At 37.0% G+C, this 18169-nt stretch overlaps 2 protein-coding genes across 4 annotated transcripts in view; both read right to left on the bottom strand.

Moving 5' to 3' along the window:
- slc4a10b (solute carrier family 4 member 10b) overlaps positions 1-8955 on the bottom strand; it is a 36852-nt gene extending 27897 nt beyond the window's left edge. The window contains exons 1-2 of one of the 3 annotated variants that reach the window (XM_030124589.1): positions 8739-8955; positions 7343-7384 (exon numbers count right to left, since the gene is read on the bottom strand). In XM_030124589.1, coding sequence (XP_029980449.1) covers positions 7343-7384; positions 8739-8786 — 90 coding nt within the window. In that variant the 5' untranslated portion in view covers positions 8787-8955. Of the gene's footprint in view, positions 1-6858; positions 7056-7342; positions 7385-8738 lie in introns of those variants that run through there. The other 2 variants (XM_030124590.1, XM_030124591.1) reach the window with 2 other exon arrangements.
- Positions 8956-13054: 4099 nt separating this feature from the next.
- tbr1b (T-box brain transcription factor 1b) lies at positions 13055-16962 on the bottom strand. Its single transcript, XM_030124592.1, has 6 exons — positions 16271-16962; positions 15805-15959; positions 15460-15581; positions 15009-15167; positions 14650-14711; positions 13055-13970 (listed from the first exon to the last, which is right to left on the bottom strand). The coding sequence occupies exons 1-6, from the start codon at positions 16960-16962 to the stop codon at positions 13127-13129; spliced, it is 2034 nt and encodes a 677-aa protein (XP_029980452.1). The 3' UTR covers positions 13055-13126.
- Positions 16963-18169: the final 1207 nt, after the last annotated feature.

Below are 18169 nucleotides of genomic sequence, written 5' to 3'. Positions count from 1 at the left end.
TTTTATATAAAAACCTTTGAATTTACTCTTGAGCTATTATGAATATCTATGATAAGTGAATTAAATATAGGTAAATAGGATATTTTTACTGGAAAAAATGCTAAATTCAGAGGATACTATTATAATAAATGGTGAAAAAACAATTAGGAAAGGTTAAATAGAGAGAAAAAATTATTTGGGAACTGACACAAAAGTCACACTGGGTGTTTATGGGTTAACATTTTGCAGTAGTTCTCTGGTAGTTTACCTATACTCATATTTCAATAATGATTTAAAAAAAAAAAAAAATAGGGTAGATAACAACTGAGACTACAAATAATGGCCTATAAAAAGGAGCAGAATAGTGTTAGTTTTATTTTATCTTTGATTTTTAATTGCTGGAAGGATTATACAGAAGTGGAAAAAAGTGTTCAGACACCCTTAAAATGTACATATTTTCAAATATGATCATGAATAATTTGCAGAAAAATCTTTTTTGTGTTTCAAAAGGTGTGTGTTTTTTGTTTGTTTATTGTTAATAAGAAAAAATAGAAAAACTAAATTCTTGACAGTTCCAGTATGTCATGTCCTGGTGTCAGGCTGACCGAGCAGCCGAGGCTTCAAAGTGGTAGAACTGAATCCAGTCTGAGGCACTTCAAGGGTTTTCTTTTTCAGGTGTAATTTTCAATAATTTCTGAAGGCAATTTACAAACTCAAATGTCTGGCATCCATTCACCAACCAACTCTAACAAAAACCAAAGAGAAGTGTGAGGCTTTACCAAGTGCTGCCTCCAGTGGCAGGGGGAACCATTTACACACAAAGACCATAAAACACGGTTAACTACACATTACCAACCCCATATTTAATCTATATACACAACTATATGTAAACACAACATAACCTTACAACAACAAAATATCAGACCCAAACATATTTACAGAAATATTTACATAAACCCAACACCCAACAACCCTACTAAAACTCACCTGTGTGCGTCACCTGAGCGGAACTATAATTAGACCTTCGGATGCCCGGGGACTGGTTGCCCGACGGACCACTCCAACAGGAGCCTAACGCAGGTGAGTTCGCGTCTATGCGTTCATCATTTTTATATTAATTTTCTGCCGTTATACGTCAAGACTTGAATGCCCGCAACTTTAACTATTTAATTAATACCCGGCCTCTCTTTCCAGCTGTTAGACTGTGCCGTAGACCCGGCTCCCACAGCTGGACGCGATTCCCTAAACAGACGTATAGATACAGTCGGCAACAACGGGAACGCCCACAAACGTCACATCCGGTTGGCGCCAAGGGTGAAAACAGACCGGTCTCTGCTATTAGCTAAAATCCCGAAGAGTTGCTGTGTGCCTCTATGCACTACAAATACACAAAAAAAAAAATTTAAAAAATTAAAAAATCACCAATTACAGTTTTACATTTTACCAAATAATAAAATGGAACCACAAAGGAGGACAAAATGGCTTCAGCTTATCAGACAAGAGGATGAGTTTGGCAGATTATGGACCCAACAACATAACAGGTATATGTCTGCAGTCAGCACTTCATTTCAGGTCAGTTTAATGTAATGTGAACCATATCCAAACAATCACAGACTGTGTCAGGGGTATCAGGAATATTAGATTAATTGTTTAAATGCTAGTGAACTTTGTACTACATTTGTAATTTGTGTAGATTTCCTCCTAACACGTACAAAAGTACACACTCAGTACCTAAGTTGAAGTACAAATACTTGTGTAGAAGTCTGGTAAAAGTAGAAGTACTGATAAAAGTTATTTACTGAGTACGGTATATTAAAAAAAAAAAAAAAAAAAGTACTCATAGCATAATATTAAATATAGCTCTGAGGGACATTTCTATTGCTTGTTTCTGTGCAAAGCTAAAAGAACCTCACATCATCTAGACCAAGAACAACATTAATTAACATTAATTCATCTATTTAATGTCAGGTACTGAAAGTATGTTAAGTTTAATTCATCCTATCTATAGCAAAAGTGATATGGTCCCTTACCAGGTGACTCCATTAAGTAGCAGCACTTCAACTCACAGAGTCGGATCATTGGCCAGTCCATTAAAACGTATGGACAACAATCCAACCCCAGTGGATTTCATTTTTTAATGTATCAATCCTTGTCAGAACGCAATAGTGACTCAAAGTACAGCATGACAACTAATTAGCGTTAGAAAAACAAGTTGAAATTCCGTGTTTTTAGATTATAGCGGACGGTGGGGGAAGGATCGTTTTCCCCCTCGGATTTCCCCGCTCCCAGCTGTGACGTCTTTGCCGACTGTATACCAACTCACAATTTTATACTTTTTAACCAATTTAATAAATAGTTTAACATTAAATAAAATGTGTGTTTTATTTCTTCCCCCCTTACATCCAATAATCCCCAGTTGTCTTAGAATATCTTATGTTGTTTCTGAAACTTCTGTAACTTTATGTTGGTAATATCCGACTCATCCTATAAGAATTCTATTGAGTTGAGTTTGCTAAGGTTGAGTTTCTAATGAGTTTAGCATCCGTGCTAATGCTAACATGTTAAGTTAGCCGCCATGCTATCTGCTGGTTAATGCCTTTTTGTGTGTGTTATCAGGAGAGTAGAGCTTGGCAGGCACACAGTGTTCACAGCTAACCACTGTTTCCTGCTTGGACCACAGTCCTATAATAGTAAAACTTGAAAATGGTAAATTGTCCATTGTCATGAGTACAGTACAATCGCAGAATGAATGAACTTGTAGTTAGAATGAACTTGAAGTTAGCACCACTCACGTAAGTAACCTGCCCAGGCTAATGCAAACCTTTCCCCCTAAAATTTAAGTTTTCAAAGTAATAAACTCATTCCTTTCAGTGGTCCCCACTACTCAAAAGCATAAGTGACACAACAATACATACAGTAGTGCAACAATGGTTGTGTGTGGTTTATTTTGAGGTTTACCATGCTCACTGCTGTTTGTCCCATAGAAGAACATGACAGTGCTTGGTTTGTTTGGAACTATTCAAGTTTACATGAACCACGTGATCACCGGAGCAGCAACATCAAAACGTGTCGTAGCTCTCTTTATAGGGCTCTGGGTTTATAAATTGCCAGTGACCCAGAATAGATCTGATTACATTTTGGGAACAGTAGGTCAAAGTTCAAATTTTTTATGAATTTTTTTAAGTCTTTTTTTCTCCCATTTACTTATAATGGGCAAAATTTCAAATGTCTATAAAAACATCAATTTTGTTTCAATTTACTTCAAACTTGGCACATATATAGAGGCAATTGATAGCACACGCATAGACATGATGACAACTGCCTGAATTGATGCCAAAATAAGCTATAATACATGCGAGGGGCGCAATTTGTTGTGCCTGGCACCACTTGTTGATTCATGTTACAATTCCTTCAGATGCAACTCTTCTGCTATATTCTTTAGCTCAATACAGAAGCAACACCAAACACTTTTCCATTGTGACCAGATAGCTATCATTTCTGCATATTGATGTATTCTTTGATTGATATTTTGATTTGGACAGAGAGGAGAGGGCTGCCAAAGGAAGGTGTATGTACACAGATTGAACAATAAAACCATATCACACACAGTATTTGATTTGGACCACTTTTGGGTTTAATTATAGAGCACATTCACTGAGCTTGCTTTATGCCATACAATGCTTATGCAGTTGAATTAATTTTTGTCCATGATTTTGTATTAATGATGGGGAGTCGTACTGTTGTGTAAAGTCTTCTCTAACACATCGTAAAGATTCTCAATGGGGTTCAGATTTGGACTCTGTGGAGGCCAGTCCCTGTGTGAAAACCATATCTCATGCTCTGTGAACCTGATCAATCCTGGCATTGTCCAGTCTTTAGGATCTGTGTCAAAATGATGGTTGTTTAAGAAATGAGAAGCTACTCACTACATCAGTTAAGGTTGAAGAATGTGTTGCAGCTGAAACATATTAATCACTCTGTTGGTGTGGCTGTTGCCAATTTGCTTAGTTAAATTCAGATGAGGAGTATTTTTGGTATTTTTTCAGATTCTGGTGTCTTTTACCTGGTTTATGCCTCTCCATTGTGATCATATATGACTATAATTTTTAATATTTTAAACTTTAATTATACTTGAGCTTATTCATTGCACTGAACTGAATGAAATTTTTGAGTTTTTTGACGAGCAGTTCTATTTCTAGGTAGTTTTACTCCCAAGTAGATATGTGCAAAAGGTTTTTCTGTGGTTCAATACTTCCAGTCTTAACCCATAAAGACCCAAACAGCCACTGATCTAAACTGTTTAATACCTGTTGATCCACTAATCCTATCCATCCATGTAAATAATTGGTGTAAAATGCAGTTATTCATCTTTTTATGGTCATCAGATATGACCCATTTGGACGTTCAGAGGCTCCGTAGTGAACGTGGAAACACAGTGATCTTCTACAACATTGATTCACCAGTTAATTTCATGGAGTTGGATCATTGACAGTGGATGGAGACACTTGTTTTTACATTCAGTTATTAAAAAGTAATTTTTTCCTCAGTTTTCTCTGTTTCTGATATAATAACCTTCAACTTTAATCTGAGTTTTAATAAACATCTATATGATCAGTGAATTAAATGCAGGAAAATACCTGATATACACTTTAAAATGCAAAATGCAGTGGATAATATATATATATATATATATATATATATATATATATATATATATATATATATATATATATATATATATATAATATTATAATAAATGATGATTAATCGCTAAGAAAAGTTAAAAAGAGAGAAAAATTTATTTGAGAACTGCCACAAAAGTAGCACTGGATCTTTTTATAGGTTAAATAATTAAAGTTAGTAGTCTGTAATTTGTATCTTCTGTGTCAGTATTGGCTGTACCCTTCCCAAACACTGTCCAATAAAACTGGTGGGACAGTTTGGATTCTTTTATCTTTACCAGTAGTGGGAGGAAAAATGTTTGCCTGGACAGTGGCAGTTGGTCAAAATTCATGACGCCCCTTCAATTAAAACTGTTAATCCTCTGTTTAATCTCAACTGTCATCAACATCAGTTTTACTCACACTATTTTTGTGCTATTTTTGGCAATATCATAAGCAAATATTTAGGTCTTGTATCTTAGCATTGCACTAAAGTGAGCTCACTACTAACACTACCCTACCATGATGACATGCATACAGTACATACACTGTCTAAATAACACAAAGCAAGTACTTAGACATGATTATCACACTGGTCAGTTCACCAGTGATATGGATTTAAGAGTAAAACTCATTTGATGCTGACACGTAACTTACTGTAATTCCATGCTGCCCCAGCTGGGCACGAGAAGGCTAAATAAATCTACATCTGTTTTATGAAGGCAGCTATTCTTCAACAAAACACACTCAAAGCATTTATCATAGTAAGTATTTTTATCCCAAAAGCTCAGTTTATATCAGCTTTTCCCCCAGCCATCTTGACCACCAGCTGACCATCACGGCATCATGATAATGAAGGTCACTGCTGGTTCACAGCTGGAGGGCCACATGGACCGGTCAGGCTATGAGGCTGATGTTATAATCTCTACACACAGATACATAGGGCAAGAGTCAACATCGAGAAACTGCTCAGATTAAACTGTCTGTATGCCTTTATAAAGCACTGCACATTAGCCCATGTACGAAAAAAAAAATGCTAACATTAAAAAAAAAAAAAAACGACATTCATGTCTGGCACTTTAAAAAGCTTTACAGAAGGGTCATGTATTTAACTTCATGAGGAATAAAATGTACCATAGTAAATGTTGGTGCCCTAGAAATCCACTAATGGAAAGAACTGTCATGGTTGTGTGTAAGCACCAATAAACAGGCCATGGTCTGACACACATATGATGTTTTTGATGCCACCAACTAAAGAAGAATAGGGTCTGATGAGTGTTTAAGAAAGGCATCTAGTGAAAAGTTGAAGTCTATAAAGCAAGTACAGTCCAGATAAGCTTAACTCCAGTGTGTATTTGGTCTCGTAAACTATTTACTATTGATATCCTTTAAAAAAACTGGCAGCCCACACAGCTGAAATGATATCCCATGATGTGGCACATACTTGGATTTTATCCCTGCAGATGGCTGTGGCAATTTTGGAACCATCAGTGGCAGCATTATCATCAACTGCACAGGCTTACATGTGGCACAAAATGCACTATAATCCTTAAATGTTTCTGCTGCAAACTTCAACATCCTGTAAGAGAACGCATTAGCACAGTATTTGTTTTTGGAAATGCTTCCATTTAAGATGCGATCCCACTCTTCAGCAGATGTGAGATCTGGATCCATCTCCAAGGACTGGAAGAGGGATCAATGACTGTTATCCAGCTTAAATGTTTATTTTTGACAAGATTTGATGGGATACCAGTTTGATGGTGCACAACTGCATGAAAATTCACTGTTATCATGCCATGTCCTTTTGATTATTTGTAGTAGTGATAAAAATGCAACCAGACAGAGACAGTGGTTACTTGTGTCACACAGATGTACGGCTTTCTTATCTATTTTTACCTTGAAAATAGATGCTTTTTGTTCTAACTTCCATGACTTCAAGTTTCAATTGCAATTAAATGATTATTTAATCCTGTATTCATTCCTTAATGGGTCATTGTAGCTGATAACAGTAACTGTGTAGCACTATAAAAGGTGATATTCTCCAAGTTGTTAATCACGCTGTGAAAATCTCAGACTATTGCGAAACCTTTTTTGTCACTTACACAGCTACAGAGTTACAGATCTATGAAACAGTTTACTTTATGTCTCCACTAAAAAAGGCATGAGGCTACTACAATGTTACAACAGCTAAGATCCAGAGCATCAACCCTTGTCCTACCTGGTGGTTGAAGACCCATGGATTCTCCAACTCTTCAGAATGCATCAGCGTTACCTCAGATTCCGCTGCTTTTCGATTAGTTTAGTCAGAACGCAACATAGTCTGAAAGCTGAGCTCTGTGCAAACTCGTCTCCCCTGCTTCACAACATGCCTGATAGATGCAGACACCCTGCTGGTGAGTCAAACAACTGTAATAAGTGATCGAGCGTCTATCGGCACAGTCAACTCTCATGAGATTACAGCAGTGACATCACCACTGGTGTCCGGCATCTAATCGAAGACAAATCATGAACTGTAGCTCACTGTTTACTTAATATGCACTGCTTGGGTAGAGTGTGTGATCATCTTGTTATGCACAGATCTATGATTAGTACCCATAGACAAAAGAGTGAGACTATAAAATGACTGATTTCATATACAAAACACAAAAAGACATGCATATTGAGTGATGACTTTCAAATTACCAAAATAAAACCTAACTTACCAAACTTCTACGGCCGACTGATGAACCAAAAGGTGAACTTTCCTGAAATAAAAAAAAAAAAACAACCCTTTAGTTTAATGGCTAAAGAGGTCTATGAATAATTACAAATCAGTAAGTGAGGATGAAAATTCCGGGGTAAGTTACACAAAACATGTTCACATTGACACACAGTGTTTCTCCAAGTCAGATGAAGTTGTTGGAGTGTGATGTGAAATGTTGCGTGACTTCTCAGACCAGGTTGTGACCTAACTTTTCAAAGCTAAAGCCAAACTGCACTAAAAATAGAAAGAAAAAAGCTCTCAGCCAAATGCATGTCAGTGTAAAACCTTCGGCTAAATGTAAAAATCTGTTTTGATGTCAACAGCAAATGATATCAACAAATGTCCTCCAAAAGGATTAGCACACATACTAGTGATAGGCCCCTCAGTCTCAATGCAAAACTCCCCTGAGACACTTATTTATGTTATCAGATTGCATTTCATACATTCTGCAGTAGAAATGCTGAAATTGCATATGTGAAGAAGACATATGGCATTACAGTGAGCAGCATTAACAAAGAAAAATCTATCGCATTGAATTACACAGAAAAAAATTATTAGACCATCAAAAGTCATCAAAAACAATGGTTATGCAATCAAGTACTAACTCCTGTGTGTATTATGTGACTAAAACAGAGAAAAGAAAACATGGAATGCCTAAAAGCACTTTTTGGCAGTACAATGCCATAGTTATTGATATAAGAACTGAAGTGACTTTGGTTAACATCAAGAAAACATGGAAAATGGATAGATTTCAACCCTGAAATTAAACTCTAATGAGCTGTTTTTGTTGTTATCATTATATTTGTCCAAACAAATGTACCTTTAGTTATACCAGGCATTAAAATGAACAAGAGATTGAAGAAAACAAGGGGTGGTCTAACATTTTTCCACAACTGTATATGAATTAATAGGACATGAATAAGATTTATCATATAAAAAAATAAAGAGCAAAAAACCCAGGACACACATTATTTCACAAACATAAAAACATTCAAATATAGCTTAAAACATGTCAATAAAACAGGAGAAAAAGCATGCCTGCAGCAGTTCAGCACTGAGCATGAAGTTCGATAGTGGCTCATTACAGAAACAGCTTTCACAAATTGTCACTAAATGTGCAATATCTGCATTTTGCACGACTGCAGTGAGTCATTATTCTGTCAGTGCAGAAGCCCAGCATGTGGTAGGATCCAACTACTCCAGAGCTCCACAGGTGCAGATGCCATGCTGATCTTCCTAACAACTTTTACATCTCCTAACTTCATTTTTACAGATCAGTGGTGTAAAAAAAAAAAAGACAGTGGTGAAGCCCTGATCTGTGTGTGCTGTTAGTCTGAGTAGATGTGTGTGTTTACCGTTGGCAGCAGAGGCTCTACCTGTGCGCCTTTGTCCTTGGTGTCCATCTTTCTCCTTCTCTCTCATAGAGCTGGAACTCAGAACCTCCGCTGGGTGTAATTCCGTCAGTTGTAGCCGTAAGTGAGCGACCACACAGCGGTCATATGTTCCTGTCGGAGTCGGTCAGCAGCTCGGGGATGATTAGCGCTTCTCGGATGCTGCCCGTTGATAAAAACACATGCGCATCTCTGCAGGCTTACGCGGACACGTCAGGCTGGATGTATTTAGCCTTTGTTACAGGCAGGGAGGTAAAGAGCTTATATAATCAACATCACTTCACACAGAGCGACTGGGAGACCTTTCATGTGTTTACTGCTCATTGTAGGATTTTACTGTCAGTTTGTTAAAGCTTAATTTGACTTAATTTCACTATTTTGCAGCTTAAATCTTTTATTTCTGGCATTTCAACCCTAGAGCCACACTGATCCAAATAAAAGAAAACACACAGCACTGGATTCTAGGAAAAAATAGCCATAAAAACAATCCCTTGAAATAATCTTAATCATTCCATAACAGCCTAAAACAGACTCTTTTAATAGACTAAGTCTTCATTAACCCATAAAGAGCCAACTACCTAAAATAATCTACTGATCTAAAATGTTTAATAACTTAAAACCACTAATCTTATGAATATATTGAAATAATGTAAAATGCAGTTTGTCACCTTTTTATGGTCATCAGATATGACCCATTTGAACATTCAGAGGCTCTGTATAGTGAATGTGGAAACACCTTCATCTACAACATTGATTCAAAACCCATGGAGTTGAATCAATGACAGTGGAAGGAGACATTTGGTTTATGTTCAGTTATTGATAGATTTTACTGAATAAGTCACTTTTTCTTCAGTTTTCTCTGTTTTTGATGTAATAACCCTCAAATGTAATCTCATCATGATGATTTAAGTACATGATCAGTAAATTAAATATAGGAAAATCCCTGATTTTTACTGAAAAAATGCAAAATTTATAGGATAATACTATGATGTATGGTGATAAATCACTTAAGAAAGATTAAATAGAGAGAAAAATCCATTTGGGAACTGACACTGAAGTAGCACTGGGTCTTTATGGGTTACGTTGCTGATAAATAGACACTTAATGATACTTTATCAATAAGGTAAATGGTTCATAGAAGGCATTTTATTTTTTCTTTACCAGAGGAATTCATGTTGATCATCTATAACAGGGATGGGCAACCTGTGGCTCCATTTGGCTTTAAAAAAAAACAACAACATGGAAACACTTATTTTTTCTTTTCTTTTTTTTTTTTTTAAATCACATTTTGATATTATTTTGGCAACCATGAAGTTATTCTGATGTTAAGCAGCTGTAAAAATGTAGACTACACTCCAAATGAATCAAAAAGTAGGAGCAGTAAAACAAGACTTTGATTCTACATAGTCTTGATGCACTAATCCTTTAGTGTTTCTCATATTGTCATGCATATTCTTTAGTGTTTTTGATATTATATTTTCTCTTCTGTTTGTAACTATCTGAGAACTACCTCAGAAAAATTTCATTATGTGCACATAATGTCAATAAACTATCTTGAATCTTGAAGACTGCTTTTTATTTTATGACACTGAAGGTATTCATCTGTATACTCAACTCAATAATAGCAAATTTTGCCATTTTCTTTAGTTTAGTTCTGTCATTTATTTGTAGTTCTGTAAATATACTGAAACTTTGATTGTGGTAAAACACATAAGGATATCTTTTGGGTCCAGACAGATTTTTTTTTTCTATTTTTGTCCTAAAATGGCTTTTTAGATAGCAAAGGTTGCCAACCCATGATCTATAACCTATAAATTGTAATCTACAATATATCTGATAAAATAAGATACCTATAGTAGAAAATAACTGATGACTTACCAGAGAGTGAGTTATTTATTTATTTATTTATTTATTGGCCAAAATAGACTACAGAATTTTTTCAGTCATGTTTTTACTGAATGATAAAGGAGTGCGACAGTTATAATAACAAAAACAATAAAACTCAGAGCAAAGGCAGAAATTAACAATTAATATCAGGCCTAATAAGAGTTGTACAGAAATTTCAGGGTTGTTACATGTTTGGGGTTTAATTTGAGAATGAATTCTGGACTAATACAGTCCACCTGCAGCAATAGTTGTTCCAGCAGTGACAGAGACTGAAACACAAACAGATTGGTGATATTTTTTACATTTTTTTCCCAAACTAAATAAATTTGGTTTTATCTACTTGACCTACAGACTTAAACTCAGACTTAGACTCAATATTCATGAGTGCCTGGGAATTCAGGTTAAAAAAAATCAGCCTGGCACAACAGTTTTGAGACCTGTGAGGATGATGGATGTCTTAACTAGCTGTAATGTATCGCCATCTGCTGTAAAATCACAGTCCATGTGTTGAATCCAGAGGAAAAACCGCAGTGCATTCTTCATTTGAGGCATAAATAACAGGTTTATATTAACAAACAGTATTTTTTGGAAAATGCACGTGTTTTAGTCTAAGTGTTGTCATTATTCTCTCTCTCTATTTTTTTTTTTTTTTTTTTTAAATAGGTTTTGCTGCTGCCTGGAGCTCCGGGCCCGGGTCCACGGATCCGGTTTCCACGGGACCTGCATTCAGTTGTCGCCATCTGCTGTTTGTCAATGGGAAGGCCTATCAGTGAGCACCTCAACACACACTCTACAAACAAATATCACACATTTTATTGGCTCCCTCTCATTGAAATCCTACCTTAGAACATATTTTATTATGCATCAGTTATAATTAAAATATTCTGCTCCTGATTTATTTGTTACCAGAGGTCAACATGACAAAGGCAGAGCTTGTTGAATCATTAAAAAAATCCACTCATTTGGCAGTTGTTGTGACTGAAAAATGCTAATTTTTTTTTTTTTCCAAAAGAATATTTTATGAAATCTTTTCAGTTTATCCTACGCGGGTCTGTTGTGGTCAATTCAGCATTTTTAAGAAAAGCAAGGCTCTACTTTTTTGGCAGCCGAACACATAACAAAGTTTTTCAGTGTGTTTAATCAAAAACAGAAAAAATATATATAAATAAAACTTCACCCTGGATTCCTTGGCAAAGTAAATGGCCAAGTCATTCCCACCAAATGTTGCTCCAAAATTTGTTTATTGTTTAGTCACAGAGAATTCTAGTAGAATATCTTTCATTACAGTGAAGGCTTTAACTGACCTTTTTTCTCAGCAGGATTTATTCTTCATAATTTTGTCCAATCAGTAAAAACACAACAGGGCAGAGTTTCAGATTTTAAAGACATGTCTTGGGAAGCTTCATACGTGCGCAAAGAACAACGATGAGAATGAAGACTCTCCTTAGTACCATGAAACTGGGATGATTTTTACCAGATCAGATGGAACTGTATTTCCTCCTACTTTCTGGTGCAGTATCCTCAACGAATTCATCCAAAAATAATCCTTACAATGTGAATTTATTTTAACATCAACGCTCCACATGACGCGTTCATGCAACAACAACAACAACAACAACAACAACAACAACAAACGCATCATGAATTAAAAGAAAATCAAGATTTGAAACAAGTTTTTTTTTTTCCTGATGGTAACATCATTTATTATGTTTAAATCACATTACAGCAGATACAGAGATTTCCACAACATCTTAGCATACAAGCTATGAAAAAAACGACTTAAATAAAAAATAAAAGACCCTAAATCTACATTACCAACATTTATATCTTATTTAACCACATGTATCATAAATGTAGCAGTGATGATAACGCCATAACCTTTTGGTAGCCTACAGCTTTGATAAAGTACAAAATACATATTTTTTTTCCACTGACAGAGATTATTATGCCAGTATATGCTACACAAGAACATTTCATGTACAGATTCAATATCATTTGACTAACATTTGAGGCTACTATAACAGAAGAGGGCTCGCATTTTAAACACTAGGCCTAAATGAATCCGATTTCATCTATTTTGTGTACATCCAATCACTATCACCAGATGCTCAATATTATATACATTTTGTTCATAATTACAATGTAGTTTAGACTTAACAGTGTGAAAACAGGCGTCTGACCCAGGAAAGGACTGAGCAGACAGATGTGGAAGAATGTACACTTTGGCCATGAACTGCGGAGGTGAAAGTCCCGTTTTTTGTTTTTTGATTTTCTTTTTTCAATCAACATAGATAGATAGATAGATAGATAGATAGATAGATAGATAGATAGATAGATAGATAGATAGATAGATAGATAGATAGATAGATAGATAGATAGATAGATAGATAGATAGATAGATAGATAGATAGATAGATAGATAGATAGATAGATAGATAGATAGATAGATAGATTTTCCTTTGTTTTTAACTGTGAGGATAAAAACTGTAATAGCCAATGTCCTTTGTGCAGTTTTTCTCACACTCCCTCGGTGCCAAAAGCTCCGATTTTAATGGGGACACTGTCTCTGAAACTGGTGTGGCAGAAGGTGAGATTCTTCTCCTTTTGGCCTGTTCAAAGATCCCAGAATCACTGGAATCAATGGACTTAATAGAAGACGGCGTCTCTATCCAGCTGGATTCTGACATGTCCTTGGGTTTGGTCTCCTCCGAGCCGCCGATCGGTGACCTCTCCGTCACCGGGATGGAGTCTCCCTCCTCGGCCAGGTAGTTGGGGCCTGCTCTGCCGCCCAGAGAGTTAGCGGGCCAGCACGAAAAGACCGAGCTGGATTTACTATTGACGCCACAGTACTGCGGCGTCGTGCGTCCTCCCCAGCCTGACGGGTCTGCGTAATAGCCAAGAGGCCGGTTGGAGCAGCCTGCAGTCGGCAGGGGAAGAGCCTTCACTCCGGCCGCTGCGTAGGACAGCAAGGTGGCCGCGTTACCGGCGAAATCAGCGGCGTCGTATGCCGAGGCTGCAAAGTCCAGTCGGTTGTTGGCAGGGGTGACAAACCATCGCTGCGGGGGGGTGGCAACAGTGGGCTCCTCGGTTTGCTGCGGGGATAGCAAGCTGTTGCCGAGTGGGACGCTGCGCTCCGTGCCAGGACCAGTCCCCACGCCAGGGTGAAAGCGAGATTTGGCATAAGTGCTGACAAATTGGTCCTGTAGGAAAGAGCTAGGCATGGCATATCTCGCACCCGGCACGATCTGTGAACGCGGAGAGTCACCCGGTGATGGAGTTAGGCGGTCGATGTCGCAGCCTGTGTAGACACTGAAAAGAAAAACACAGAAACAATTCAGAAACGAAACAGTGCGCAACGGCCGGTTCAGTCTGAAGAAAACACATGAAATATCCAGTTCATGCTCCCTGTTTTTTGTTTTGCATTGTGGAATGGCACCTTTTGAAAGTGAAAAACTGTTTCCAGAGGTGAGATGGGGACAGCTTTACAGAACATTTATGAATTTAAACCCAATCTGGACGCAAATAGAGTCTGGATCTATGTCTGTGATGTGGTATGAAATAATTGATGATGTTCAATATTTAGTAAAAAAAAAAAAAAAAAATCAGTCTATGTGCAAATATTTACAGTGGATTAAAATAAAGAAGAATGAAATCATGACTTATGTTCAATGTTTGATTATCATCAGGGTTTTAGTTGTCAGAATTTTAGTCATTTTTATCATTTGAACTAAAAACTCAGCTTCGATTGCATTTCTAACAGTCACAACATCCAAATGTGCACTCTCAATCCCTGAGAGCAACAGTTCCACGTATTATCCAGTAGATTCGTGCATTTAATTGTTCTATAATAAATACTCCAACTGATTTTTCAGGTTTTCCATGAAGCATCAAATTATTTTTATTATTATGTGTTAATATTAGCAAATTACAGTCAAATCACAATGCAAAAAAAGGAAAAATCATCAAAAGGCAAAAACTAAAAGCTTACGTGTCGTAGTTGTCCCGAAATCCTTTAGCAAACGGATTGTGATCGATTTTCAATTGCGTGATCTGAGGAAAAATAATAATTGATTAGAAAATATAAAAATGTGCCTTTTACGCACCAATTTCAGCGATAAAAAATACTGTTAATTTATCTAGTGTTGAACCTTAGAGTTTTAAAAACAATCTGGTAAAGGTGTGAGATAATTGCCATTTCATATTTTTATCCTATTTTCTTCATTTCAGTGGAGAAAAGTCAAATATCCAGGGTTTGAGTTTACACGTGTCCATGATCATGTCAGATGTGAGATGCGCTTGTTTGGACGCTTGTGTTGCAGTGCAGGGTCACTTCTAATCTGGTCGTACATCAGTATTCTGGTAAGCTGTGACGGCGATGAATTGTGTTTCTGTGAAGGTGAAAGTCTGGACTCTTCCTGGTTGGCTGGTGTCCTCCGTCCCATCCTCGTTTACTTCCACCACATGGAGCCTGGGCTGGTACTTGTGGAGAGACTGAAGAACCACCATCTGGAGATTCAATTAAAGACGCACGTCAGAAACTCACGATTTAGAAAGTTGGGAAAGACCAGAAGGATACCAAACTGATCCATTTTGATTTTTTAGAATAATAATGAGTACACAATTGTTGCATTTGTAATCCATACAGTTTGACAGAAATTCATTCCAAGGAAAAACCAAAGGAAAAAAGTAACACAAGTTGTACAGCATGCTTTTTTAACAGTAATATATTTACCTTATTAATTACATTCATTCTGACGAAATATCCATGATTAAAACAGTGCTTATTATGTGTTATTACCTGCCCCGTGTTGTTGGAGGCACCTTTATTATTTGTAAGCTTTAGTTTTCCAAATGATATTTCCTGACGCATCCAGTGCGCACCGGTATTAGGGGAGTCCGGATGCATGTAAACCCTGTTTCCTAAAAAAATAAATAAATAAATACGAAGACAACATAAATTAAACAAATGAAATATGTGTAATTGTTTAAAAATAAAACTAGATTTCCAGTAAATATTATTAACTGATTTTCTGAATGCATAAAATATAGTCAAAGAAAACAGACAGTTTTATAATGGAATTAAAATATGTATTCTGAAATGTGAGTACAATGGATAAGGGTGGAAATAAATACATTTTAATACCTATTACATTTGTGTCTGCTTTTCCACATGGCACCCACTTTCCTCCTTGAAACCGCCAGTGATTTGGATCAGCAAGTATTACATCCACAAATATATTGTAGTGAGCAGTCGGGTCGAGGCCAGAAATATTGAAGCTTAAAAAGGGGAACATTCGTCTGTGGAAAATCAAGGAAAAGTTACATAAAACACGTTATTCTATTATTTAATAAGGCTTGTCATCACAAATAAAAAAAAAAAAAAACAGGTTTGCATTCAGATTAGATTCCGCGTCTTTCCTTGGTGCAGTGCCAAGTCCGTTTATTATTATTATTATTATTATTATTATTATGATTATTATTATTATTTAGGAAAATGACAGAATTAGATGTTAATGCGTATTTGGGTTAAAAAGCTTGACAGTGATCCGTAAAAAAAATGCGCTCATCCAGTGCGCGTTAGGCAGAAAAGCGTATACGCGGATACTCACCGTCCTTGCTTTGTGATGATCATTTCTGTTTGGTGTCTGTGAAACTTCAACCACAGGGCCCTGTTGCACAGGTACACCTGCGCTTTCCCCGGAACCAGTCCCGCTTGAGCCGAGGAGAACTGGTAAAAAGCCCCTCCTTGGTAAGTGTGTCCATACTGTTGCGCGTAAGGGTAGCCGGCCGCTGGGTAGCCTTGAGGAGAAGTGTTGGTCAGAAGGCTGTTATAAGCTCCATTTGTTATGACCGGGTGGTGGGCCATGTAACGGCTGGGACTTCCAATAGAAAAAGCCGGGTGCGCTGGTCCATGTTGGCCTGGGTACGGGAACATGGCACTGGGAGCTGCTGAGACTGACTGCGGCTGTGTAGATGGAGAAAAGATGCACCTTTCTCCTGCAGATCCATCGAAATTATGACGGATGTCAGAGACTCCGTGAAGATCAGGAGAGAGTTTGCCCCTCTGGACGTCCCCTGATGCGTCCTTGGAGTCGGGAAAATTGTCTGCCTCTGACTGATTCGTCATCTCCCTAGAGTTTTTTTTCAGAGGTGAAGTTCTCTCCAGGTTGTCACTTGCAGATATAATAGGATGGTCCTGCAACGAAAGCTCTGATCCATCGGAGCTCGAAAAGCCACTGCCCACATTCATAAATTTCTTGGAGATATCACTCGCTGGCGAGATGCAATTCTCGACCTGCATAGCTCAATAGGAAATCACTCTTAGCTCAACCTATATCACAGGCTTTTGCACACGCCTTTCCTAATCTAACACTAGAAAACGCCTTGCTATGACTTGAAGTACCGAAGGCAGCAAATTAGCCAATTGACACCATCCTGCAATCAGGAAGGATTTTCTCTCCATCACTCTCCCTGCTTTGCTAATGAAACAAGTAATGCCATTGGTTAACTCATGTCTGTAATTTAATTAGACAGCTCTTAATTAGGACAATCTGAGGAGCGCTGTGAGCAAAGTGATTTGTTTGTAGTGTGACATGGGCCTAAATTTGATTAAAATACAGACTACTTCTTCTAATGTATATCATCCAAGAAAAAAAAACACACCAAAATAATAACGCGCAATGTCTATAAAGATTGTTTCCAACCCGCAAGACACGTTATTTACCTATTTATCGGTGTTATTTACCTATTTATGCGCCATGAGTGCCAAAGTATGTCTACCGGAGAAGCCAAGATATATTATTAACACACCAAAAATGACAGTCCATGACAGGCAGTGCATCCGATGCCTTAAAATGTTTGTGATATAGCGTGAAATCATGGCGTCCCACTGAAGATGTGTTTATGAGTCCCAGTGCTGGTTAATATTTTATGCCCTAAAGTTATGAACCAGTGCACTGATAACACGGCTGTTATGGCAAGTACATCTCACAGAAAAGAAACGGCAAATATATTTATTTGAAATCTTTTTTTTTTTTTTTTTGTGGTTATTTTTAGATGGATGTTAAAATGAAGATGTGAGAAATATGTCAGAGAAAAGATATGTGAAGAAAATATTTACAAAATTTACTGTCAGAGATTGATGTGAGGAGCTAATTCAACACCTGAAATCATAAAGAAAATATATTCCAGTGTTTGAAAAAACTTTATTAGAATAATGTTGATTCAGAAGATGTAAAGAAGAATTAGAATGACTACAATGACTCAGTCACCAGTGCAGAGGTCAGCTATAACCATAAACACCTTCCTGTTTAATGTATTAACAAGGTTATTATCAAGTTAACACATACTGCAATTCACAGGTTTGTCCAATCTCTATTTTATGGCCTTTTTAAAACGATAGAGAATAAATAACCAGGTCACTCTAAGCACACAAAGAATCATTTATGCCAATACAACCTCATTTTATGGGATTTTGTGGAATTGTGTAAAATAAAAAGGTGTGCCCA

Source organism: Sphaeramia orbicularis, chromosome 21, assembly GCF_902148855.1.
Source record: "Sphaeramia orbicularis chromosome 21, fSphaOr1.1, whole genome shotgun sequence".
Lineage (NCBI taxonomy): Eukaryota > Metazoa > Chordata > Actinopteri > Kurtiformes > Apogonidae > Sphaeramia > Sphaeramia orbicularis.
This window is presented reverse-complemented; position numbering and strand designations above follow the sequence as displayed.

Bases quoted from the DNA above. Each gene is read 5' to 3' on its own strand.
- tbr1b (XM_030124592.1), bottom strand. From the start codon at position 16,962: ATGCAGGTCGAGAATTGCATCTCGCCAGCGAGTGATATCTCCAAGAAA. The intron at 15,168-15,459 runs GTAATAACACAT...TTGAATCTCCAG, and splicing joins CCTCCAACAACACGGGGCAG to ATGGTGGTTCTTCAGTCTCT. The intron at 13,971-14,649 runs GTAAGCTTTTAG...TTTTCTTTTCAG, and splicing joins TTTCGGGACAACTACGACAC to TGTCTACACAGGCTGCGACA.